The 26,874-nt window shown below is 39.4% G+C and overlaps 2 protein-coding genes across 4 annotated transcripts in view; one reads left to right on the top strand and one right to left on the bottom strand.

Annotated features, from left to right (window-relative positions):
* Positions 1–1,821: 1,821 nt before the first annotated feature.
* Positions 1,822–25,204, top strand: LOC131449894 (coiled-coil domain-containing protein 138-like). Of its 3 annotated transcripts, XR_009234880.1 has the most exons (16): positions 1,824–2,012; positions 2,836–2,878; positions 3,182–3,296; positions 3,379–3,461; positions 3,813–3,979; positions 4,165–4,302; positions 4,470–4,589; positions 5,014–5,091; positions 5,418–5,525; positions 5,902–6,054; positions 6,151–6,267; positions 7,597–7,795; positions 9,402–9,575; positions 12,266–12,404; positions 13,599–13,798; positions 13,880–14,563. XR_009234880.1 is itself a non-coding variant. In XM_058622168.1 (15 exons), exons 1-15 carry the CDS (start codon positions 1,926–1,928, stop codon positions 25,115–25,117), a joined length of 1,914 nt encoding a protein of 637 aa, XP_058478151.1. In that variant the 5' UTR covers positions 1,822–1,925; the 3' UTR covers positions 25,118–25,204. The 3 variants fall into 3 exon arrangements, 2 of the variants coding, with proteins under 2 accessions (XP_058478151.1, XP_058478152.1); XM_058622168.1 differs by lacking the exons at positions 13,599–13,798; positions 13,880–14,563 and adding an exon at positions 24,925–25,204 and having other exon boundaries at positions 1,822–2,012; XM_058622169.1 differs by having other exon boundaries at positions 13,599–14,563.
* Positions 19,615–26,874, bottom strand: part of edar (ectodysplasin A receptor) — a 31,654-nt gene continuing 24,394 nt past the window's right edge. Inside the window, exons 9-12 of the mRNA XM_058622171.1 lie at positions 25,724–25,796; positions 23,509–23,824; positions 23,315–23,378; positions 19,615–22,422 (exon numbers count right to left, since the gene is read on the bottom strand). Of these exons, the coding sequence (XP_058478154.1) occupies positions 22,037–22,422; positions 23,315–23,378; positions 23,509–23,824; positions 25,724–25,796 (839 nt within the window). The 3' untranslated portion in view covers positions 19,615–22,036. The remainder of the gene's footprint in view (positions 22,423–23,314; positions 23,379–23,508; positions 23,825–25,723; positions 25,797–26,874) is intronic.

Here is a 26,874-nt window from a genome sequence, read left to right as displayed (position 1 = left end):
GCTAACTGTATTTGTGATCGTTTGTCATTGTTTGGTTTGAATGCAAGCAGTTAAACTGCTCCTCAGGGTCAACACATTCAACTAACTTGTCAAAATAACATTTATCACAGAATCATTGGGGGGAAAAAAAACATAAAGTTACCAAGATTTTACTTGGTATAAATACAGGTCAATCATTACAAGACGAAAGTAGCAGTGTCTGTATTTTTGTGTTGGGCTGCATCATGTGCATGTACAGTGGTTTTTGATGTGTGGTTGCGGGTCAATGGGTCCTGGGTTGAAGGAGTCTCTTGCTTTAGGTGGTAAAGTCAATTTAAAATAATAAAATCTCAGAGGTTGCTCTCTGCCTATGTCCTGTTGAGCAGAGTGATAGCAGCCATTGAGGCATGTGTACAGTTTGGTAGTAAATATGGATTAAACAAAGAGTACCTGAAGACATCCCGTGGCAAAAAAGGCATCATCGTAGAAGGGTCGATTAACCTTGGGCAAGGTCCTCATTGCAGCCATCCAGGACTGGACTTCACCAGGTTGTGGTGTCCAACATGGAGCCCATCTGCTGCAGCCTTCATCAACTCTTCAAAAGAAGATAGAATTTGATAAGTCAAATAAATTACAAAACCCCTCAGATAGCTCACCTGGTCAAGTGTGACTGGCCTTTTCACATCCAGTCAGGGCCCACTGATGGATGCCCTCCCCAATCTCTACCTGCCTTTCCCGTTCTACGCTGACAGTTTGCCATGCTACCCCTGTCACAAGTCAGTATCAGAACACCAAGCTTTGTGTCCTGTAGATCTGTGCAAAAATCAGATATCCACTCACTTGTCCCTCAGTTTACTAGCCATTTGGGATGATGCAAACCCCAATGTCTTAGTTGGCTGCATGAAAAACTGCAAATCTCCCAGTTGCCCAACAAAGTTGTGTCTGATTCTGTAGCCTCACCAAAGTGTATCTGTTTAAACCCTGATTTCGCTAAGCATGAAATTAATTCCACTCTCCTGTCCTCGGATCTCATTGTCTGTGTCCCTGCAGCCTTACAACACCCAATGATGTCATTGTGACATCTGCAAGAGGCAGAGGTTTCACAATTCAGAGCTTCTCATGCATTCAGCAAGATGTTGTTGTTGACAAAGCAGACACCTGAAAATGCTTGACCTCAATTTGACCAAATGCTTCACTTTGTCTACAAGTGATTTACATGTTCACTCTAATGACTTGTTTTGGAGGAAGATAAATGCATACCATGATGGGCCGAGTAACAAAAGCAGATGGATGTGGTTAGACAGATGGTCTAATAGAATTGCTCAAATATTTATTCTGCTGGGTCATGCAAAGAGCTTGCAATCTATTGCATGGTTTCCCAAAAGTTTAGAGGTCAGGTTACTGATACCGAGAACGTCAAATTCAATTATTTTTGTCTTGTAAACTGATGAATATTTGGGTAAATTAGATTAAGCATTTTAAGGCTTCTACTTATAACTGTAGCAGTAGGTGTTGGAAGGCTGCAGGGAGAGAAAATGAGATCTGTAGACAAGTCCACAACAGTTAAGCAGAGACTAACTTTAGGGCAAGGCTACAAAATCAGAGCAGAACATTTGCCAACACTTTGGAGATTGACATTTCTCATTTCTCATCCCCTAAATGACATTTAGAACTTAGCATCATCTCGTTCACACGTGTTAGCTGAAATTGCTAGTGTGTGGTAAGGAGTTAGCCCTATGCTATCCTATAAAAAAATTACTATTTCAGTTGTGTGTTTACTTCAGTATAAGTATATAAGCCACTGAGATCCGCCTCCGTCTAATTTTCAGGAAAACTTTAATCTGAAAGTCTAACCCGGAAGTTCGTTTTATTTTGTTGATAGCGTGGTTGGTAGCTACAGTTATTGTACAGTTAATCAAGCCTGATTTTTGACAGCTGCGTTTACTATGAATGTTCAGTTTAACGACACCGAGGTCGACGTGACTGATGCAGTGGTGAGGCTTGAGCAGAAATATTTGGAGAGGAGGAAACAGGTATGAGTTTAAGAAAGTTGTCGGCTTGTCTGGGAACCATTCATTGTAACAATAAACTACAGTTCAAGTCACCGTCACTCACTGGTCCGGTCGAGATAATGTCCTACAACGAGAAAGTGCTAATGCTAACCTCTCGCATTTTGTTTTTATATCGGTAGCGCCACTCTGTTGTCTGTTTACTATATTATACTACTATATTTTTTATTTTATAAAACAAACAAACAAACAAACAGCTAAACTGCACATTTGCTCCGCCCACATGTTGTCGTTTAGCTTCCCTAGAATAACAAACGTGTAATTTTTGTTTCAGGAAAAGCCACTTTATTCATCCCACATCCACAAAATTTACTTTACAGCAGAAGAAGGCCATGTATAGGGGCTGTAACGATGAATCGATTACTAAATTAATTGACAACTATTTGAGCGTTTTAAATTAAACGCTCACATTTTAGTTCTCTGATTTTTTCAGCTCCTTACATATGAGTATTTTCTGGTATATTTACTTCATATAATAAAGAAGTCATTACAAGTGATGAATAATTTTGGTTAACATTTGAGAACATCATTATATCAAGGTTTGTGAAACATCATTCAACATTCTTCAATGTTTTCTAACATTTTATAGCTGTAAGAGTGAATGGTTGTTCATCTCTGTGTGTTGACACTGCAATGGACAGGCAAGCAGGCAAGATTGAGCAGTAGACAGCGAAATAATTAAATGTATAACAGGAATATAAAAGCATGTGAAAAAGTATCAAAAGTATTTACATTATATACAGTGTACACCCTTCATTGATGCATTGATGTATTGTTTTTGTTGTAGATACCATCTTCTTCAGAAGACAGTCCCTCAGGAACGGATGGCGGTAGGTTTACCACACGTGAGCCCTCACATGGTGATTGTGTTGACATCATTACATCACATTCATTCATATTTGTAAACTCTTAACTCTTAAAGCATCACACTTTTCCTTACTTTTTTCTAGTCTGGCTTATTTGCAGGTTTTTATCCATGTCGATGTTGAAGTCATCTTGTGTTAACAAATCAGAGCAGGGAATGTTTTAAGTGACATGTAACCAGGCACCACTCCTTGGGCTTAGTTCACTTCTAATTGATTTTCATGGAAAAGTCCATTGTGTCTCACACTGCATCATGTTTACTGTTTTAGAAGCAGTACAAAGGCTGATTTTGGCCCACACATCAAGGCGACCAAGGAGAGAACTGAAATGCTTCAGCAAAGCTTTAAATGAGCTCTTCAAAGCAGTTACTGCCCACCCCAAACAGTAAGTGTGTGTAATTATTACTGCTGCAGGTACAATTTTACATTTTTGTGATGAGTAATATGTTTAATTTGTAACATATTAGGTTTAGTATTGATCATGTTCTGCAGAGAAGAGACTTTGCAGTTGCTCCACTTCAGGACTCTCAGGTGCCGTGCACAGAGACAGGTGAGCATGTCTCAAGTCATCTCTGCACTGCAGCGAAATCAATCATTGACCATCTTTACATAAAACCTAAAGTAGCAGCTCCAGCCATAATTTCCTGAGGGAAAATGGTCTTTTTTAAATCTTTATAAGAATTTAATATATTAAAGTCTTAGGGAATAAATCTTGCACTTTATTTTCTAACGTTCATGTTATTGCTCTGATCTCTGACTTTTATTCACAGCCTCTGTTGTAAATGCAGAAGATAATTACAACGTTTGAACTGCACTTATGATCCTCTGCTTTTATTCACGACCTCTGCTGTGAATGCAGAAGATAATTAGTAATATTTGTACTGTACTTCTGCTTGATTAGATGTGACTCTGCCCTCCTGTCTGGATAATAATAGCCCTGGATCCCATGGTACTGAAGCAGACAGAGAGACACAGAAAACTCACCAATTCCCTGACTCATGCTGCTCTTCGTCGTCAGTATTTGTCAACGTTTACCAGGAAATGATGACCATATATGAACAGCTAAAGGTAAGAGTGCAGAACCACTGTAGTTATTACGTTTATTGGTACATCAAGATGGGGCAAAACTTAAGTGCGATTGTAATGAGTCATTTTGCATTTCAGGCTCAGAGATTAGTTTGGTTAGAGAGGGAGTGTTGTCAACAAATTATAGGAGAATAAGTGTGTGTGTGTGTGTGTGTGTGTGCGTACAGACAGAACGACAAAGCCAGCAACAGTGGGAGAGGGAGCTGCATGAACGAGAAAGGAGGCTGAAACAACAGGAGGAAGCTTTTAGGAGGCTGTCTGGGCTGGAAGAGATTCTCCATACTCGCATACTGGCTGTAGAGGAGGTCAGACACACAACCTGGTCACATTCACCCTAATGAACTTTATATAAAGTATTCCCTTTCCTTCAACATGTTCTTGTAGGAAGTTTTAGGTGTATACTACACTTACCTCTGCCCTTGACTGTAGACATTTTGATTTTAGGTACTAATCTAGCCTTATGTGTCATTAGAAACACCACCAGGAGCTTTGTCAGCTGAAGGATCTTCTTCAACAGAAGAACAAAGAGAACAGGAGGCTCAAATCCAACTTTGACACCATTAAGAATTTGAATGAAAACATGAAGAAACAGGTGAGAAGTGTTTACTTCTTGTTGTGTTGATGACTACTTTTAAATAAATAAATAAAAGTAAAATCTCTAATTATGTATCAGTGTGTTCAAGAGAGCAATTACTTACTTGGACCACTAGAGGGCAATACAAGATAACCCTCTCTTATTTGGATTTCTTTATTATTAATAATGGAAATTGGGCATTCATGATTATGCACTTTTCTAAACTGCAACGACTTTTTTTTAAATTATACAATTATAATAGTAATTATAATGGTAACAATAACACATTGATCTAGGCCCACTGAGTCAAGTCTTCTTTTAATGTTAAGATTTGTTAAGTCTTTTGCTTGTAATCACTGAACTGATTTTTGATTTGAATCATTTTATATCCTCTGGTCTTGCATACAAATTTATATTCACTAAATGTTTTCTAAATGTGCAGTTGACTGAGATCAGTGAACAGAATAAGAAGTTGGAGAGCCAGTCCAAGAGGGTACAGACTCGACTTGAGAACCTGCAGGTAATGTCATTTTTGCCAAATTGCAGTCTATTTTCAAGTTCAAGTTCAAGTTCAAGTAGTTTATTTGTCAAATGTACTATATGTACGACATACAGCACAGATGAAATTGCAGTCCTCTCAGACCCACGGTGCAAACAGGCAGTTACATAAGTAAACATAAATAAACAATCAACAGACATAAACTAAACAATCAACATGAAGAGATTCTTCTAAGAGAAGATAAGTGAGGTAGTACAGTTTTATTTTTCCAATACATACTCTCAGACGTACATATTCTTGGTTGAAGTTTTAAACAGATTCTTCATAAATGTATTAATATTTTTCAGAGAAAATACGAACACAGCACAGCACCAAGAGCCTGTCAGAGAGATGTTGGGAATATTAAACTGTCAAAAAAGGAAAGAAGTGCTGCCTCTGGAAAACCCTTCTGCAAGGTGTTCTCTCACTCTCTCTTGTGTTTATTTAAAAAAAAAAAAAAAAAAAAAAAGGTAACACATAAAAATGTCCCTTATTGGCACATATTGGACAGATAATAAGACCCAGACACTTTCAGACTGGACACTGCTCGCTAACTTTCAGCCAGTTAGGTTCCCGACTTGTTCAAAGACTTCTAATATTTCCTTTGGCTTGACTGTAAATAGATAAAGTTTTAATTATTCAGCTGACCTAACAGCAGTTAACAGTGTAATTAAAATAACCACAGCCATAATCTTTATGTGGCTATACTTTATTGTTTGTAATAAAGAAGATTGCAGATGACAGATTTAGCAATACTGATTTTGACTATTTATTTCACCCTCCTTCTTTTAGAGCAGCTCCAGTCCCACCTCATTAAAGCTCCTGGCCCTTTTACTGGACTGGGTACTTGATGGACAGACATTCTCATCAGTTGAAGGAAATGAGAAGAGAGGTGTAGGCCAGTGTCTGCCGCCGGAAGTTGTGCTCAACAACAGATGCCTCAAGGTGGCGCCTTTGTTTCAGCTTTACACTGATCTTTGATATATTGTAGTCATGATAATATGACTTAATTATACTATTAAGTTATCTTTTTTCCCTCAGATGCTGCCGTTATTAGCAGATGAGCTTCATCACACTCATGAGTCAGAACCAGATCTCCTCCTCAGCCTTCTCCGCCTTATCCATTGGGCTTTGAGACACATGGACCATGGCACACAAGTAAAGACATGATTATTTCTGTTGCTACAGAAAGCTGTTGCAGCGCTGGAATACATTAAATGTATATCCACCTTTCTATATTACTATATATATGTATATATATCTATATCTATTTCACAAGACCCTTTAGTAAGTATTTATCGTCAATTTATGCATACATGCAGGGACAAAATCCTACATATGTGTGTGTGTGTGTGTGTGTGTGTGTGTGTGAAATTGAAACACAACATTGAAAGCAAAACTCATAACGGCCCTAATACGTAGGCATCTTGATGAACACAGTTACCTGTATGTGGCTACGTTACGAGATCTTCCTTAAAACCGAGTGAGAAGCAAGCTTTTGTTCTTTGCTAAATGGAGTGGCAATCAAGAGAAGAGTCGGTTTGAAATGGTGTTAATTCTTTGACCTGCGTCTTTCTTAGTTGTTTTACCTAGCAGAAGCTGCTGGGTCACTTTCACATCGTCATGCCACAGAAACCCAACAAAACACAGTTTTCCCTTAGAGGCACACATCCACTTTAAGGAGGGGATTCAATTTATCGTTGTCTGGTGGTCCTGTCGAGTCCCATCATGGGTGCAGTTGTGAAGCGTGGTTATGCCTGTCTCTGTGTTTTGAACTGAGTCTACATGAGAACCGGCTGTTCCTGTGTTATGGTTTTTGATAAGGATTTGTGTTCCACTCCATAATACAGCCACATGGCTAGAAGCCCTTTAGCATCCCCCCATAACAGATGCAATGCATCAGCCACCGCTGGCTGAAGCGGTGACAGTGATTAGACAGTCTTGTTCCGATACCCATAACCACATTATTGACTTCGTAATTTGCCGCAATCTTCATTTTATCTAGAACACCACATGCTAGCGTTCAGCCCATAACCCTTACCTTCAGATCATTGTCTTAACTCTCAACTCCCGCTACGGGCTATGCTCCAGGCTTCACTCCACTGCACTGAGCCACTTTTCCTTCTGCTTCTAAAGCTGCAGACCTCCTCACCAGCACTGCTGCAGGGAGCTTAGCCCCACTGTGTTTGTTTGTCAGTCATGTCATTTCTGCTCAGTGACATGCTTTATCTGTAACTGGAATCACATGCTCCCTTATTGTTGCAATGTGTGTTCACTTTAAAGACAAAAAACAACCAATATTAGGGCTACAATACATAAATGGAGGAAGGAAGATGTTCTGTAAAGTCTGAGGGGATAGCTGACAGAGAGAGAGCATGCTGTTTATTGCCGACAGTGGAGCTCAGTTTAGGCATATCATTTTATTTTTTTAAAAGGAATTTTTGCCACAGTTGTAAATGTGTGCATTTATGTGTGTATTTTGCACAGAATGTGGCTCTTTCTGCCACACTGCAGTGGATCGGAGAAGAAGTGTCAAAACCAGCAGGCCAGTCAACATCACTACACTGTGAAGATCTATACCACAGTGAAACAGCTGGATCCCTCAAGAACCGGCCTCTTTACCGCAGCCCCTGTCCTCACACCTGCATTCTTTCCATCCTCATTATCCTCCGCACTGTCACGCAAGGTATTATTACTTATGACACACATGGACACACTGTATTGAATGTTTGGCATTATGTTTCGTAAGTACAAAGCGGTGTTAAATTGTGGATTCAAGAAAGATCGTAGGTGTATGTCTTTAAATGATGTCCCCATAGAGTAATGAAACCGCAAAGAATGGAATTGCTTTTACAATCAATATATTATGAAAAAATTTGTAGTGTCCAAAAAAGAATTGCTTGTTTTGACCACTCGGCAGTCTAAAACTTAAAGATTTTCAAATTGTATTGTTGCCTAAAATAATCAATCGGAAAACGATAGAAAACTGACAATAACATCAAGCCCCATATTTCATTAGTGCAAAGTGGCCAATATTTTTTATCATTCTTTTATTGCAGCTGCTTATTGAGATCTGAATGTCCATTAAAGTTTCACTTATGGTGTGCTGAAGTACTCCAAGGCTTGATGAGACACCAGACTTATAACTGCTCGTTTTATCGACTTAATGATAACTATTCACACTACATTTTGTGAAAAAAATCACAGCATTCATTCATTAATGATGACAACAATTGCAAATTCCATTAATAGGCTGCAGGCTTTGTTTATAAATGTCATTTTATAATCATCAACGGGCCGTTTTACAGAATATATATCGTATTTGTGTGTTTGTGATCTTCCACTTTTGTTCCTGGCATGATGATGAAATATTTGAGGAAAAAAGTACACTAGGTGAAGGTGTACTTGTTTACCTCACCTGCCATGAGTGAGGGAAACTTCTTTAGTACTTTGGTTTGTAACCATAGCAAAATGAGCAGTGGAGCTACATTAACCAGCAAAGGCAACACTAGTAATTACACTGATAACAAGAGGAAAGGCATCAGCAGCATTTGCAGCTTGGGAAAAAGAACAGAGAAAAATCCCCATCAGCTCCAATCAGAAGCTCATTTTAAAAATATATCCTGACATAAACTCCCCTCTAACCTGACCTTCCATCTGATGCCAAGACTTCAGAGCTGTCTTTCCTCTGAAGTCTGTTTTTCTGTCCCATCTGCCTACCAGGTCTGCTCTCTCCCTTGTCTGTATCGATGTAGACCCAAATTAGTCAGAATGGTGAGATGTTTCTTATCCCTCTTATGTGCTTTACACATTATAAATACAGTTCCAAGTTGAAGAGAACCCAGCTCAGTTCAAAACAACCAAAAGAAAGCTATTATCCCCATGTCAGGTTATATAAATTGAACACTTTCAGAAATGTGCATTGATCACAGATCAGATCTTTGAATTCAGCATGCATGATAGATGTTGGACTTCAAAAGTGGACTGTAGAAGAATGGCAGGCATTAAACCAAAGAACTGTATAATGTGGAGTTTGAGAAAGAAATGAAACACATCTTGGGTTAACATGGGAAAGCTTAGGTGGGCGAATCATTTTCCTTTTGCAGAACAGGTACAACACCAAATGAAAACTGTCCTGTATGGGACAAGGGTGAGCTGTCTCAAAAAGCGTATATTCCTAACTCGCTTCATTTAAAAGTGTAAAACATCACAGTAAGATGAAAAGTTATTAAACAGTAAAAGCACAATCAATTATCACTATGTTCATACATGCCTTTCTATCTTGTCTCTAGCTGACGTGCTGGCCAAGGCTCTGGACAGCCTCCATACTGAGCTGATGTCTGAGGAGAGCAGAGGCCTGTTTATCTATTATGAAGGAGTGTGTGTGCTGCTGATGGTGTTACAGGCTGGCCGTGCGGGTTTACACACACCCACAGACATCCTGATGCAGCTAACTGAACAGTCCCGTAAGTATATTTTGGATGGCTATCGTTTAGAACTCACATCTTTCAGTTAGGTACACTGCAAAAAAGGTGATGAGCAGTCTCTCCTCTTTTCTTTTCTTTTTTATATTGGATGAAAAACTCATAAGGGTGAATAAACATTCAAGTTAAAATAAGTAAATGGCCCCTTTACACAGCTGCATTCTGACAGGTCACGATAGGAAAATCACAGTTGTAAATAATGGATTTACTGATGGCTGAGTTCTGTTTAGCTTCCATAGTTGCTGAGCGCATGCTGGCTCACTGACACGCTGTCCTGACTTACATGAACTGAGCAGTCATTGTTGGTGTAATTAGTAAAACCTGTGCTTTTTCTGCAAAAAACATGCTAAAGCTTGCCAAAATGGCTGCTGTGCAAAGTCTATCATCATTTATAGATTTCAGTCAGACAACTAACATTCGACTGTTTATTGCATCTGAACACAAATGATTATGTTTGGCGTCCAGGCTCCCCACAGATATGTTGTTGATCTGTGCAAACTCCATGCAAGAAGGCCCTTGTTCCGACCGGGTCGGGAACCCCGGTCTTCTTGCTGCAAAGGCATGCGTGCTAAACACTACACCAACTGTGTGGCCCTCAACTACAAAACATTTTTTTCTTTTTTTTCACCTGTCAAATACAATTTTATTCACAAATCACAAGTACAATCACACTGTTAAAGTCAATGCGGTAGTCAGACTCTGGCATTTCCCTCATCAGTTCATGCTTCAATAACACCGTACCTGTGACCTTAAAGTTGCACGGTTAGCGTTGTCTGAAAAATCAGTTGTGGTTGACGTAGCTTTGAAAGCTTCTGCAATCACTCAGATTAATAGACTGCCTTTACCATCACTATTTACCTTTATTAAAACCAGCCCCTCTTGTAGGATCTCCACCTTGCTGCAAAACCACATCTCAATGGTTTGTCTAAACTCACATCAGTCGTAAGCAATGGTCAGGCAGCAGATTTTGAGAATGTGGGCATTAGACCTTGGACTTCCACAAGACAAGTTTTGACTGAAGGGAGAAGGAACAGTTGAAGTGACCAGCAAGTTTGGCAGGGTTATGAACCTTATCATTTACGGCTGCTATATGCTCATAAACAGCAGAGCCATATGCCAGAGGCAACTGAGGCCAGAGCTCTACAGTACGTGTGTATGTAGTTGAGAGGTTTCAGTCTAGGAAGACTTTCTTATTATAAGCAGTAATGAGGGGAGACATTAACGGTGTGACGATGTGGGGGCAAAAGGCTTCCACCTGAATACTGCCAGTTTTACACAAAGAACACATACAGACAGGATGTCTGAGGTCATGCTATGACAACTTGACGGCTTGTATAAAGTTCAGCCACATACTTGTAACACATTTCATAATTGGCACGAAATGCCACTTACACGCACACACACTAAATGTGTTGACTGATTTGACTGATGTCTGGTAAACATCAAGTACGAATACATAAGCTTAAAAACTGCATACATCAGATTCATGGACACATGTGGATCTACTTTCTGTGTATGTGTTCCAGGTTTTTCCAAACCTGCCATTGTAAAGCAGTTTTTGCTGATACTATACTAAGTCATAGTGTTTTTGGTTGCTCCTACAGCACCTACAGTATGTTGTTCATAAAAAATGCATAAGGATTCGTGTATAATTATGTGTGCAAAATTTAGCACTTATTAAAATAATGAAGTTCAGAAGACGTGAAGCGCGCCATGCTCCCGATCCTAATATGATATAAAGCATAATAAAACATTCATGCTTTGGAAGAAAATTAAAAATTAATCAAATTATACATGGGGATTGTATTTGAACATTGCATTTGAAAATAAGCCGATCATAAGCATTGCAAAAATGTCATATTGTTATCAGCCTGTCTAGCTTTTTAAAGAAAAATCATCACTTAATCTGAGCAAAATTACTCAATGCAGCACTTAACCACTAATATAAAGGATTTTATTTAGCTATAGGTACATAGTTGAGCAGTTTTGTTTTGTCCAGTTCCTCATAATTTTATCAGATCCTGTTGTATACTTTCTTATCTGCACATGATCCTTTTTTTCCACATCCATTCATCTGTGATTTGATACCAGCACAACCGCAGCACCAAGCAAAAAAAAAAAAAGTCCCTCAGATTTTATTCCTTCATCCACATGTGTAGTCGAAGACAGTGAAGAGCTGCTTTTTTGAAAGAGCAGGAATGTGTCTTAAGTAGAAACAAATGTTTGTTTACTAGGAACTGAGTAATTTTAGGCTTTCATAAGTTGACATTTGCTTCTATTAATTGAAGAAATGTGCCGCTTCCCTCTGTGTGGACCAATGTTAATGTCCTCTCCTTTTCATCTCCCTGTGTGTGAGGTTTTTGTTTGATGAAGAAAAGGTCAGAGTTAACAGTGACAATATGGATGCTCTTCCAAATATAATCATCACAGACTCCTTCTGACCGGCATCTGTGTCCTTGTCTCGCTCAGTTTGATGTTTAAAGTGTTTTCATGGTTTGTTTGTGTGTCCATGTATTTGACATTTTTATGCAAATTTCCAAAAGTATGACAAGAAAGAAGTTGATTGTTACCATCTCTGCAGAAGTTTTAATATTGGCTAAAAAATGTGGTGTTGATCAACAAAATTGTTTGGACAAAATTGTGCTTTCTTTGCTCCGTTTGCATGCTTCTAGGCTACCTAAATCCCTTCCTGGAGGCATGTAGCAGTGAGGAGTTTTTCCAAACAGCCACCCAGCTCATAAACCATCCTCGCTTGGATCTCCCATCTCTGGAAAAGCTCACTATCCTTTTGCAGAAGCTCTCCAGGAACAGGTACGCACAGTGATCAGCATACTGTCAATTCCACTGATCTGTGTGTGCTGATCACTGGTTCCATATACATGTGCATTGACATAATATACAATGTGCACTTGTATCTTACCTTAGGTTTGTGTGGACTAACATTACTAAACTTACTTAACCTTACTATTGATACCTAATACCATAGCTCGATGCCTGGAAGGGTAAAATAATTCAGTAAGGAAACAAGACTGTAGTCAGCTAAGGCTGATGTGATTGCACTAAATTGAAAAGTCTGGTAAAGTTTTTACACTTCAGGTGAGAAGGCTACTGTTTGAAATGTGAAACATTAAAAAAAAAAATTCCCAGTGGTTGGTGGCCTATTACCCTGACTCCTACCTCACACGTAATCATCATTTAAAGTGTGTTTGATTGCCGTGCTTTAAAACACTAACGGTAACCACTGGCCAACATCAACCAAAGTTGACAACAATCTCCCAGGCACAAGTCCAACATGGGTTTGTTTAATTCACCTCATTAAAAAAAAAATGGCAAAGGGCAGGTTCAGCACTCTGGAGATTTTCTAGAGGACGAAGTCCGACGTGTGGTCGTAATTTGGTTTTACAAGCGTGCTGAGGGAAGGAAACCTGATCAAAGATGGAACAGAACATGTGGAAAGAAATCTGCTGTGAAAGGAAGTAACACTTCGAATGCAAGGCAAGTCATTATTTTAGCTCGGTGCACAATGTGGGAACTGGAATGAAGGGAAACTATCAGGGTTTTGTCTTAATAACCTGTTAATAATGTCAGCTGAGGCTTTCAGTCTGTAAAGTATCTTTGTGTCACGTTTGCCACATTTCACATAACATGTGATGTAGTTTAGCAACCTGAGCAATACAGTTTTTGTTCATGTAATATTTGTCAGTTGTTCAGTGGGATGTAGAACTTCACATTAGAAACATAGAGTGCTACACTTATTACATGCTCAGCATACTGTTAACTATTAAGTAGTAGTAGTAAATATGTTCATATTTATCACTTAAATGTTAATTCTCTACTCGCATATAAATGTTGTGCTAAAAGCCATGTTAAAAGAAACCTAATTTGTCTACCTTCTGTTGACAGGAGACCAGACAAGTGTGATTAATTATTGGGGATTAGTTTATTTCATTATTTATATCTTCAGACTGACAAGAAACCATTTGGTTTTCATCTCATTTTCTGCAGGAAGAACCGTCGACTGTTTGAGGTGTCCTCTCTCCGCCTGCAGATACAAGAGCTTTATCACAAAACCAGTCACAAACATACTTTCCTCTGCCTCAACCTCTGCTCCATTCTCCACAACCTGAAATAAAAATGCACGCAGACACACACATGCAGAACCGTTCTGTTCCTCCCGCTGGATTCTTCAGGGTCTTTTTAAAAAGGTCAGATTTCTTCAGTCTTATATTTTCTGGAGTCTGCCATTTCTGCTCTAACTGGAATTATTGTGTTTTCCCACCGTGTAGCGCTTCAGTTCTCCATCCTGTTTTACCTCAAGCAACACATGCAGACCCACTTTCTTTATTTGTGTTGTGATGTGTTTTTGAAGTTCTTTTTTATGTCAGAAATGCTTTGTTAATATTGTTTATGTTTTGCACTCTCCTCTGTTTTTGTGTGTTCCACTGTGCTAATGTGATGTTTTGGCTTTTTCTGCGATAAAGGACCCTTAGAAAATGAGTGTCATGCTTGCCAGTGGACTTAATGGGTGTCTCATGTGCACTGAGGAAGACAGGCTGTGACTGTAGAGCTTTTTTAATGACAATAAACAAAAAAGAACCAAAGAACATTAAGAGTGGACTGCCTGTGAAATCCATATGTTTTTTATAATCATGTCTTATTTGTTTGCATGGGTAGGTTGATGGGAGTAATGGCCTCAGTATGGGACACACTCGTTTTTGGTTGATGTAGGAGATTGAAGGGACTGAAACAATTACAACCAATTTTTATAACATTCTTATAGAAAAGTATTTAGAAGTTCTCGATTTGTCTGGATTTGAAACGGGTGCACCCACGAGCATATGAATTATTAAATTAACTTCTCATTTTATTCCGGTCATAGATTCAGTATAATGAGATGAAGGATTTGGCAAATGTGGTGACTTTGATCACATTTATTGTAGATTGTACTGCACACTGCAGTGTGCGTGTATGCTGCAAGGCTGTTGAATAACTTGAACATGTATAATAAACCTTATTGTAAATAAAATCAACTTTAGGTGCAAGTTTGATGGAACACGGTTTATGTTACTAACTATTTTCACACACAGGTTTCACACATGAATGCATCATTGGTATCACTACTGAGATCAAAATTATGACTTGTATATCATTTTCAAATTGGTCTGGCACATAATGATCACATGTGCTTAATGGTGCATTTACATTTATATCAAGCTGTGTCTAAACACACTTGATTAAAGTTTAAGGTAAACATTTAAATGTATTTATATTTACTTACAGAGACGCAGTGTGACGGTGTTTAATCTAAAGCTTTTTAAACCTGGACACAACATTCAAGAACAAAGATGTTTGAACTGAAACGTTCTGCCAAAATAAATACAACCTGTTTTAGATGTTTGAGTTGAAGTAAATTGTTGCGTGATTGCAGACGTATGGAAACTGTTTACATCTGTTAATATGATACAGTAGTCCCACTGGTGGACGAGGACTCACATGGTGGCATTGTTCAAAAATGAGTACGATTTAAAGAATTGATGATTAAAAGTAGAAAGAAATTAAAACATTTACTGCATCTTGCACCCAAACAGGCTTAGCCATATATAGTCTCTTTATTGTGTTTACTTGTTTTGAACTGTGTAGAAGCCTCCTGGACTTATGGCCTATGGTCTGCTGCGATTAAGGTTCAGGAATGAGCTGTAGCCTATAGTTTAGCCCATTTAATAAGGAATGTTATTACCCCAAATTACTCCGGTTGGTTTTGGGTTTTAACCACTTCTGTTATTTCGTGGCAGTCACCAGAACACAATGCAAAAAACCAAGGGTCAAAATTACTGGAAAATGTTACTTTTACTGCCCTTTAAAAAAGTTATTATGCTGTTATCCTATAAGTAGGATAATTTTATTCTCCAGAGTGGATGAATCAAGATTACCAGGACATAAATCAAGCATGTCAGCCTGATTAAGTTTTAGCCTTTAGCCTACCTTAAATTCTTTACTCGATTACTTTTTTACTGCTTCACCATCTGTAAACAGCCAAGCAAAGGAGATTATGTTATAGATTAGGTAGGGTTTTGTTGGCTGCAGCAAGTAGAGTATTTACATTTGTCTCTCATTGAGGCTGTTGTGAATTTTGTCACATCTGGATGATATCAAATGGTAACAACAGGTTTTATGATCCACAAGGGAACAAACTGCATGAGGAAGCCATGTTAAAAAAAACAATGATGACCATTATTTTTTATTATAAAACCTATTTCTAATACAAGGCCTAAAAACCTGACCCACGATACACACTGCAGTTAAGGACACCTCACAGTGTAGTCTGGTATGTGTCTGAATGAATAGTTTGCTTATTAGATAGAGGAATAATGTAAAACAGTCTTAATTTAAAACTGCTCTACCGGGAACCATCTTGCGTGTGTGACTGTGACTGCACAAAAACACTATTTTGGTTGTTTATACAAAATAGAATTTCTTTATAATGTGATGTCTACATATAAATATGCAATTTACCACCGCTGTAAGGTGCTGGAAACATTGACATTGAAAAAGTGCTTTAATTTGACTTTGTAAAGACCAGACATTGGAGTTTTTCTAAACCTTTTTTTTTTTCCTCCACACTTTTCCTGATAAATCTGTTTCTCTGTTTACTAATCCCAGCCTGGCACTGATTAAAGACAATTCTGCAGTGATCTGCTGCATCTTCTCCTTCTCCAGGCTCAACAGATGCAAAAAAGCTGTGTAGTCCCTCTCACTCGCGAGACAGACGTCAGTTACAGAGATTTCAACAGTGACAATTAAAAACACCTCTCGGTATGATGCAGTCAGCATGAATGACATCACAAACACATGTTTTAAACGCATAGTTCACTAACTGCATTTCTTTGTTTTCAGAGTATTTGACATTGCTCTGTGACAACCTTCGTTGAATAGAATATACTCAAAACTGTGGAAATATCTAGTTGGTGAATGAATAGTTTAGTTTTGGATTTGCCAGAGACTCAAAAATAATCTCACAGATCATTTAAACCAATGCAGAATTTGCATTTGTCACTGTATCTGAACCAGTTTTGTCATTATTCTCAACATGCAGTCACCATAATGCATTGGCATAATTTTGCCTACCCTACATACATAGTGTAAACCTGCTGAATTATTCAATATCATTGTTTTTGTCTGCCATTCATTTTTAATAAATCTGTAGCTTTTTAACATTGCTGTGTAGAGTAATGATGCTGTAGAGTTCATTTGCACCAGAAAACTGCCTATAAAAAACCAAACCTTTGGGCTTTTAGGGGTGAAATGAAGTGGAACAGAACAGCAGCATTTTTTTATTATTATTATTAAGACTAACACGAATGAGTTTCTGACAGTAAAATAATTGGTTGGACTATGACTTTAACAAGGCTTTATTGCCTTTATTTCTCCTTCAGGAACTGCTGATTTATTTACTTTCATGACTTCACTGAGGTCTGGTCTGCACTGCAGGCAGGAGAGCGGTGTCTGGTCTGTGTTCCCAAACTCGCTTGTGCGCTGATCTTGATTTATGATCGCGGGTTTTTTTAAGTGGACCAACAATTCAGAAAATGACTCGCCCTCCTCTGGTCTGGCTGGTTAACCTCATTAAAATGTTATTTGGTAGGTGGAGGATGCTGGCAGGGGGAAACATAAGCGTCTCCACTTCAACAAACCATAAAATCAAGTCCACAGGGGTTTGACGCAGCAGACCACCAAATGTATATCGTTTCGACAAGCCGCAATATCCATAAATATGCTGATTGAGTAATGCAATAAGGAGACAGAGGTTGTGGTAAAATACCTGTAAATAAAGTAGTTGGCGTTGGAAGCAGTAACAACAGCTGTTGGGATTGCTGGTGCTGGGATTGCAACTTTAACTTATTTTAGTATATAGTATAGTATGTAGTAGACCATTTTCTGCTGATAAAATACAAATGTTTATTTTATTTATTTAAGTGACCTTTTTAGGGGATTTTTTCAAGCAATTATGATGCGGAATTACAAAGATTGCTAGCAGTTGTCATCATATAATTGAAGTTCTGATACGAAATGAGTTGCTGGACATGCATTCTGGACAATAATACTGCCGTTGTTTGATGTGTATGCAGGGAGCTTACATGGATGAGTGTGTACTTGAATGAGTTGTGTTGCAGGGAGAGGTTTTACTGACTGGCAGGGAGTGAATTAGTGTCATGATAGGCACTCCTTGCCCTGAAGACACGCTGCGTAGCTTCATCCTCCTCATTTAAAGTCAAGCCAAGCTTAGCACTTATGACGCAAAAACAGACCCTGAAGACACACAAACACATTCTTCTGCATTCATATGTATTGGCTCAGTCATTAGTGGGCAATTGTACAAGTTTGAAACATGATGAGAGAAAGACCTCAGTGCTGTCCCGATGCCCCACAGCAGCATCGCTGGCTTCTCCACTCCCAGACGAGTCTTATTCTAAGATTCAAAATGAAGATCCCCAGCCAGCACATGCACGTATAGTTGTTCACCTATAGACTAGGGAATCTTAGCACACATACACAGTCACACACAGTGAACTACTGATCATTGTGCTATATTGATGTAGAGAAAGTCTTCACTTTTAGATTTTTCACTTTATCATGACCTAATCCTCTGGAAGTAATGGGATATCATTCATCATCGTTTAGATCACTACTTTTTCCATTATTACCCATCGTATTCTTACCGTGCATGCTGCACACTAATACAATGTTCTTTGTAATGTAAAATGTGTTTCAGAAAGTGCTACACAATTCGTAGAAACTGGTTTTTAATGTTTGGACACAGAACTTGCAGTAGCAAGCCGGTGAGTGAGGGAGGTGAAAGTGCATTTCAAAGTGAGAGGTAATGCCTGAATGTATTTGTGGTTTGCTAATCTCGTCCTACATTTTTCTTCCCAATGAAATGTGGATTCATTTGATGAACCACTTAACGTGCCACATTTAATGACTTATAATAACTGATGGGAGTGTTGAATTAACTCGGAAATGGTGGGATTTTCCACTTGGTGTCTCCATAAAACAGATGCCTCACTTTGACCTGAAATTGTTCCATTATTCCCTTGCAACATGTTAAATTCAACTCCTTTCTTCGTGTACGTCTCTATGTACTGGAGTTGTTTATTGTGAGATGTCAGATGTATCTCTACCTCCTTTTCTACCAGGTTTTATGCAGACATTGTTGTTTCCCCAAGAAGCTAAGGATTTGAATAATTTGTTTGGGGGGAAAAAAAGCCTTGTGTTGAATCACTTCCTTCAATGATCCATTCATCTTTTGAACTCGCAGTCAGATGTGAGCAAACAGGCATGTCATTGATTTGTTCACACAGTGAGTGAGTGAGTGAGTGAGTGAGTGTCCCTGTGTGAACGAATCAATGACTTGAATCACACACTCAGTAGTCTGAGTTCAACTCTTTTTTTGTTTTCAGGAGGAAGTTATGGTTGATACTTTATTGATCCTCGAGGGAAGTTACTTTGCCAAAGTAGCAACACATGTTTTGTGCAAAACAACATGTCACAACTGCCAGTAAAACAAAGCATGAATGAGTGTCAATGGCAGATCAGAATTAACACATTAATGTGTCTTGGAAAAATATGAATAGGCTTAAAGTGATAAATTAGGCAGTTAATATAATTGACAACTAGATATATTTTAAATGTCATGCTGAATAAATGCATGCAATGACAGAATGCAAAAAACATTATAAAAGGTCTGAATGTAAAATGCATAGAGAGCAATATCACCAAAACATCTGTATACTGAAATGGTAAATAACAAAGTGCGATGGAGATCCAGAGTGTTAATAATGTACAGTATTCTGGCATATATGGACATTTGAGAATGTTTTTTATATTGTGTTGCCCCATGTCATATTCATCAATTCACATACTCTTTACCAATTAATAGTAAAGACTTTCTATACATGAAAAAGGAAAACCAGACCACTAATACTTCTGATATCACAAGACACAACATATATAACAATACGTCGCCATTTTCCGACATCTTTATTAATGTATACATTATGTACAATAATAAGTTATATATACAGTTATACTTTGGTTCTGTGATGAAGTTGTGTGTGTGTGTGTGTTTACATTTCCTACTATAATGTATATACTACTGAGGTAAGTAATTCATGTTTAGTTTCCGTAAATCATCCCACAGAGCTTGGATCCATTTCATTTCAGTTCAGTCCAGCAAATACATTATTGACAAAAGTTCAACGGCATAAAAAAACATCACGTAACTATTTCAACTTGTTTGGAATTGAAATGGATCTGATCAAGTCAACACTGCCCGGAGAAAGCAGTTCTACTTGATGTGAACTTGATATTTGACAAAGAAATGTTATGAAAAGCAAATTATAAATACATGCTTGGTAAACATGCATGTTAATTTAAGGTACTGGGGTCCAGCCCCAGTGTAGGAAAGGGGAAAAAAGCAGTAGAAAAAGAACATGGCAGCATGTGATGTGTTTGATTCTATGTAGCTCAATCACAGGACGTAAAATCCTGAGAAATGAGATCAAAGTAAGTCATGGAAAACTTGTTATTAGTAGAAATTGAAAGCTTAATGCTGAGTTTTGAAACTAAACCATTACAAAAAAATCAAGATGTTAACCCGCAGCATCTTAATCTGTTACTATCTGTTCGGAATGGAGTATCAATGAATATCAGCCGCATGATGGCTTTTGTACTAACTTTAACCTGATGCTGATCGGAGCCACCCTCGTACAACATGCAGCATTAAATTCTTGGCTGCAGCTACTTTTCAGAGGTGGACAACACACACAGCGTCATATTGTTCTCATTTGCTATATTGGTCCCATAGGCTAGAGGAGCGCTTTAATCCTTCCACCACGATTGGGTTAATTCTTGCACTATTCAGAGAACAGAAACCCCAGGGGCAGTTAGTCATGCCTGCGCTGTGGCTTCTCCATATTTAATACTAGGGTTTTTAACAGCTTTTCCACTTGGCTTTCAGTGGTTAAGTGGCTCTAAATGCTTAATTGGGTGATGGAAATCACAGGCACTTTGCACCCGCTCTGTAAACCACAACACTTCAGCCTATTAGGGGCCCAGTAAGCCACATGCCAAATAATTAGGACTGGCGGCAGCACTAGACCACAGCACTGGGGTGAAAGGGGAAAGGAGGGAGAAGGGGAAGAATTATTAGGGGGTGGTGGGGGTCATGTATTGGATCACTGCTGAAGAAGTGGTTATAGCGAGGCAAAACAGTGGAAAGTAGATTTACATATTGTCTTTGAGTGTTGTGCTCATTAATCACATGGGGTTGACACTCAAAAGTGCAGTTTTAAGCATTTAGATAGAAGCACCAACATGATACCTTTAAATAATTCAAAACAAAATGCAAAATCCTACTCCTTGACTTAAGTTTTGGCCTTGCTGGTGAATACAATTTAGGTGTCCCTAAATGCTCAGTGTTCAGTTGGAATGTGTACCAGATGAAAGCTGAGCCGAGAGATGTTTTAGCATTTCCAGCTGGACGTAATAATTGCATTTTAAGTAGGGAGCTTGTATCTACTGTCTTTCCTACATGATGACAGCACAACCAAAGGCATGCTCGAGAACGTTACTGTAGCAGATGCGGTCAAAGCCGGTCGCTTCCTCGATACGGACACAAGCTGTCAGCAGAAGGTTCAGAGTAAGGACAGCTATGATTCTGTTATCACTGCTGCACATCACTGTATCTTCTTTTCTTTCTTTTCTTTTTTTTTATTGAATATCATTTCTGCGTTGTGCTGCATCTACCACAAAATCAAACCAGCTAGCTTGAGAGAGACGAAAGTCTGGTTTGTTCTTGCATAGGAGAAAGTAATCTTTGTCCTTCTGAATGTGTGTAGAGCTCAGAGAGACAGAAATTAAAGGGGAATTCCAGGATTTTTCTTTCCACCTGGGTTCATAAATGTGGGTGTGTAAGTGAATATTACTTACAAACTCTTTTAGATTTGGTCTCATAGCTACAATGTACAATATTACTCATCTCTCAAGTCCCATGAGAATTTAGAGTGAGACTGTAGTCCAGTTATTGTCAAAAATTAGGCACTTTTACAAGACAAAATGGAGATCACAGTTGCCTTATAGCATTACAAAGCAGCTGAGGTGATCTACTGGACCTATTCTAAAAGTTTCTGTCAGTACTACATTAATAAACATAGGTTGAGTATTCCAGAATTCCTTTTTAAGGCAAACAGTTTCACAATGCTAGATCCTTGACAGCAAAACTCCATGATGGGCAAACACAATAGAGCCTGGGAAGGTCCACTGACTTCTTCATGTGATGGGTGTAATATGTATTCTGTATATGTGCAGTCATCCCAGTCAGAGCAGTGTCTGTCCCTACATACATGTATACTGTAAGGTGTCCAAGTCTCTGCTCCACCACATATCTAGACACTGGCACAGCGTTGGGAGGGAGATGGGTATGGGGATGGACAGACAAGCTGGCTGTGAAAACTGTTGATGCCTTGTCGTCCAGCCACTGCCGTCACCTCGTTGCTGCCTAACACGTCCGAGCAGAGTGACTCCACAGCGTCCAGCCTCTCGATCTGCACGAGGCGGGTCAGGAGGTCGGGGATGCTGTAGCCCGCCGTGCTCACCCTCTCGAAGAGCTGCAGACCGTCACTCATGCCGCCGATCTCATCGCGCTTCAAGCCAAAACTCTCGGCCAGGTGCCTCCATGTCTTCACCACAGCCGCCTCACTGCTGTAGGAGGAGCTCAGCATGCGGCTGGTCTTCTCCAGACAGTCGAAGGGAAGCTCCGTGGGGCTCAGGCCTGCAGAGGGATGAGAGTGTTAGATGTAACTGACTGAAGATTATTTTGAATATAGACAGTTCCAGTTTAGTGGCCACATAGTTGGTGTAGTGGTTAGTGGCTTTGCAGCCGGTCGGAACAAGGGCCTTTCTGCATAAAGTTTGCATGTTCTTCCTGTGTGTGCGTGGGGTTTTCTGCGGGTTCTGCGGTTTCCTCCCACATTCCAAAAACATCCAATTAGGTAAAGTGGACACTCTAATTGACCTTAGGTGTGAGAGTGGATGGTTGTTTGTCTCTATATGTGGCCCTGTGATAGTGATACTGGTGATCTGTCCAGGGTGTACTCCCCTTTCGCCCTATGTCAGCTGAGATTGTGTACCGTATTTGTCATCTAAAAACAGGCTCTGTCAAGCAATACTATCAGACATGACTGGGGGAGCATTTGGGCAGTGTTTATCCCGTCAAACTGATGAATGACAGGGTTTTTTGAGCAGTAGAATTCACTGTTCATACTCAGCCATCATACTTTACTAGCTCAACGTTACTGTTGCCCCCGTTTGTCTCGACATTAACCAAATTACTTCCTGTGTGCAGCGTGGGAATGTCACAGTGTCACACGGAATCTAACACTGGGAAACACAGAGAGAGTCGTGTGGAGCTGATGGACTTCATCTGCATTGTGTGAACTCGTTTGACAGTGTTTGAATGTAACGGACATGTGTTTATATTTAAAAGTTGCACACTACGGTTTTAGGTTTGAAATTTGTTTACTTGGAGGAAAAAAATCGCAGCGTAGTGAGGTAATCACCTCTGTCAGATGCAGTTTTACTCAATTTGATTGAAAACGACATTTCAGATTAAGTTTGTCTTCACCAGGCAAAGGGAAAGTATTGGCAGGAGGAAAAGGTCTTACCCTCTGTCACATTGCAGGCTTTGGTATACAGATCCAAGATCTTTTTCCTTCGACTCTGGAGCATCTGTGTAGTGATAAAAAACAAAACAAAAACATTTGTGATATCCAGATGATAGTGAACTGAAAATCTGTTCGTAATCACATTTTTTCCTCCAGTTAACATCTTTAAAGTTGGCTTTTTCCATCTTCCTTACCCCAGGGGTCTTATTGTTGTTATTGATTGCATTCGCATTGTTGATGTGATTAGAGCTAGTGATGTGGTTGACATTTCCGACATGGTTGGGACTCGGGATGTTGTTGGCATGGCCGTTTGCGATGGTGGCGTGGTCGCTCTCCAGAAGCCCCAGTGAGAGCAGACAGAGGTCAGGCTTGTTGCCCAGGTTGAGGAGGCACAGGTTGGGGTTGGGCTTGTTAGTGTCAGCCGATCCCTGTTTCTCAGACGCAGCCTCCTCGTCGCTGTCGATGCTGCGGCTCAGCAGCTGCTCGTTCTCTGATGATGCGTCGTTTTCACTGCACAGACAAAAAAAGGAAAAAAAAACGAATACAGTTTAAGTATGTGTATGGTCTCCCACCTAGTGTGCGTCTTGTGACTCAAGAGGTCACACACCACTGTACAGAGGCTAGATTCTAACCATCTGTGGATTTTGGGCAGTTTAATGGTTTTACATTGATATCCTATATAAGTAACAACTGATATGCTACAAGAGGATGTGCTGTTGTTTCTTACTATATTTATTACTCTGCAATTAAGGTTCCATTTTCCTCTGGCTTTTGTTGCTGCACTCAAGAATATTAATGCCACATGTACAAGTAACCAAAGTAATCAAACAAATGTAAACAGTAATTCTGATTCTAGTTATCTGCCGTGTATATATTTTTACTGTCTTGCTATGTCATTATAGTTGTGAGGAGTGACAGTAAATTGACAGAGAATGACTCGTGTCTTTGCAAAACTTTTACGGGAACTTTAAAAAACGAATTGCAGATGAAGGATTTTGTTGTTGCCATGGCTGCTGATGTTTCTAAGCTGTTCCTGTGAGTGACTGAAATAGCCCTGTGTTTTATAACATGATACCATATAATATCACTTTATTACCCATCATCACCCTCTCCGAGCCTGCTCTGGATTTTCTCACAAAAGCACCTTTTTGACAGAGAATGCCATTGTTTCACACTCGCTCGCTCTTTTTCTCAACACACACACACACACACACACACACACAAAATGCCTTTGTTTCCTGGACATCTTACACCCACGCTGGCAGTTAGAGCAGTGAGTTAGCACATCCTTTGGCATGCTGCGATACCACACTGTTTATTGCTATTTATGCAGAGGCCTCTCACTCTCTATGTGTGTGTGTGTGTGTGTGTGTTCCCTTATTCATATTCTGTCCATATATTAAGTCAATCTAAGCACGTGTGTGCTCTAAGTACCATAACAGTTGAGCACAAAAGGCTCGCTGTGTTTTTCTGCTGCGCATAATCACACTTTTCATGCTCCTGCTCATCAGCCCCTCGCACCTATAAAGCAGCATTGTCTGCACATGGGGGTTGAGATGTATGCAGAAAGATGAAGGTGAGAAAACTGTCATTCTTTTGTTGTCTGCCAGGATGTGCTTTCGGCTGGTCGTGGTTTTAGGTGAGGGCTGGAATAAATACCCCTATCTGCTGCAACAACTACCCATTCTGTCCATCAGTGTTTGCTCGGCTTCAGGGCTCATCTGTGCCTCCCCCCCCCCACACACCCCAACCTCTCGACTGCCTGCTTCAGTAAGTACAAAAGAAAACCTCAACTGCTTTTAACATGCTTCGTGCACACAGACACACATACTGTATATATACGTATACATGGGGAAAAAAAAGAAAGCACAAAAATATGCCAGTAGTGACGGTGCTACGGCTGCACAGACTTGTTCGGCTGTGGTTCAATTACGGTGAGAAGCTAAGAAAAATAAAGCCATAATACACAACTAAAGATCAGCACAAATTCATATATTACCCATATGTTCAGTGAAGGTGCAAATAGATTTAGGATTGGCACAAATGGATGAATAAATATGCATGGTTGAAGTTAATATTTCGATAATTCACTGACACATACACAAGTTGGCATCTCGATCACGTTACAATGCCAAATTAGGACTAAAATGAAAGAGCAAAATACATGGGTTGTACACTGTGGACTTTTGTGCCAAGAACTAAACTAAAAATACACTTTTGTAACTGATATAAATCCCTTTTAAACGTCAGTTGTCAGATTAAAAAATGCCTGGAGGTCAATCTGGAGACAAACAGGTTACTATAATTACAGTTCTCCTGAGAAATCAATAAAGGCTCATACGTTTAATACAGAAAATTATTTTGGACCAGGGTTGCATTGTTGCTTGTCAATCAACAGGCATCTCTCACCTTTTGACGGCCTTCTGAGGAGCAGCTTTCAGTTTGTCAAAGTCATCCTTGTCTGCGTAGATCACCACGTTGTCTAAGAAAAGAAAAAAAAGGGTATACAGGTTGTTGTTTTTTTCACACACAGGCTCAAATACACAGAGGCAGAACTTCTTCAATGAAAGAAGTAACTTCAAAATAGGACTCAAATCCTTTTCTGCAGGCTATAATCTTAATCAAACCCGCATTAAACCTGTAATTTTTCATGTTTGCATGAGGTGGGCCACACAAAAGAAAACTGATATTCCTGAGGCATTAAAATGACTCATAACTAGAGGGACTGCATTAGGAGTTAAGTATAAAATGATTACAGTGATTATTATTTATATTGAAGTGCACTTCAAATGGATGCCCATGGAGATAGACGGTGTAATGAGCTAATACCTAAGTGGGGCAAATGTTGTCTATAGCAAAGAGAGAAAGAGAATGTGTGTGAATTTAAGTGTCTTGTTTCTTTCATCTCAAAGACTTGCAGTATAAACTCAGGGTCTACATGAGTGACAGGTCGAGCTTCAAGCAATGGGCTTATCCCTCACATACACACATGGTAACTCAACAGTCAACAGCAATGCAGGAACTCTTCTATTTATTTATTTTATTTTAGCCGTATCACTATCAAGTCAGTGGCCTTGAAAGATCGCATGATATGTTTGTGGCCACATACACTGTACAGTAAGTGTGTGAGCATTAAACATGTACGTGTGTGTTCTCATCAATGCCACATGTAAGTGGTTAGTCAGTCAGTCTGGGAGAGAAATTGAATGGAGCATCGTTGTCAGGAGAAATGACGCCTAAAGCGATGCATGGCTTTAGCTTTGGAGGCTTCACATTCCACCATGAGGCACTCATCATACGCCGGGTCGGACAGCCAACACACATACACACTTACTTTACATTAGCATACTTTATACTAAAATTATTGTAACTATAAACACGCGTGCCAGGCTGACACTTTAGTAAGATGATGTGACTTGTTTGATATCACAGTTATTGCAGATGATGAGTTCAGGTGTCCCATAATTCCAAAAACTGCGTCCAAGCCGAGAGCACCTGAGGCAGTTTTTGGATAATACCTTTGTTGATGACGGCCAGCGTAACCACAGAATACATACAGT

The sequence above is a fragment of the Solea solea genome, chromosome 2 (genome assembly GCF_958295425.1).
Source record: "Solea solea chromosome 2, fSolSol10.1, whole genome shotgun sequence".
In the NCBI taxonomy this organism is placed as follows: Eukaryota; Metazoa; Chordata; class Actinopteri; order Pleuronectiformes; family Soleidae; genus Solea; species Solea solea.
The sequence above is the reverse complement of the archived record's forward strand: the minus strand, read 5'-3'. Positions and strand labels throughout refer to the sequence as shown.

What these genes read in the sequence shown, in the direction of transcription:
- LOC131449894 (XM_058622168.1), top strand. Translation starts at nt 1,926, where the DNA reads ATGAATGTTCAGTTTAACGACACCGAGGTCGACGTGACTGATGCAGTG. An exon ending in ATTTGGAGAGGAGGAAACAG is followed by an intron (nt 2,013 to 2,835) that starts GTATGAGTTTAA and finishes TTTTTGTTGTAG; the next exon opens with ATACCATCTTCTTCAGAAGA. An exon ending in GTTACTGCCCACCCCAAACA is followed by an intron (nt 3,297 to 3,378) that starts GTAAGTGTGTGT and finishes GTAACATATTAG; the next exon opens with GTTTAGTATTGATCATGTTC.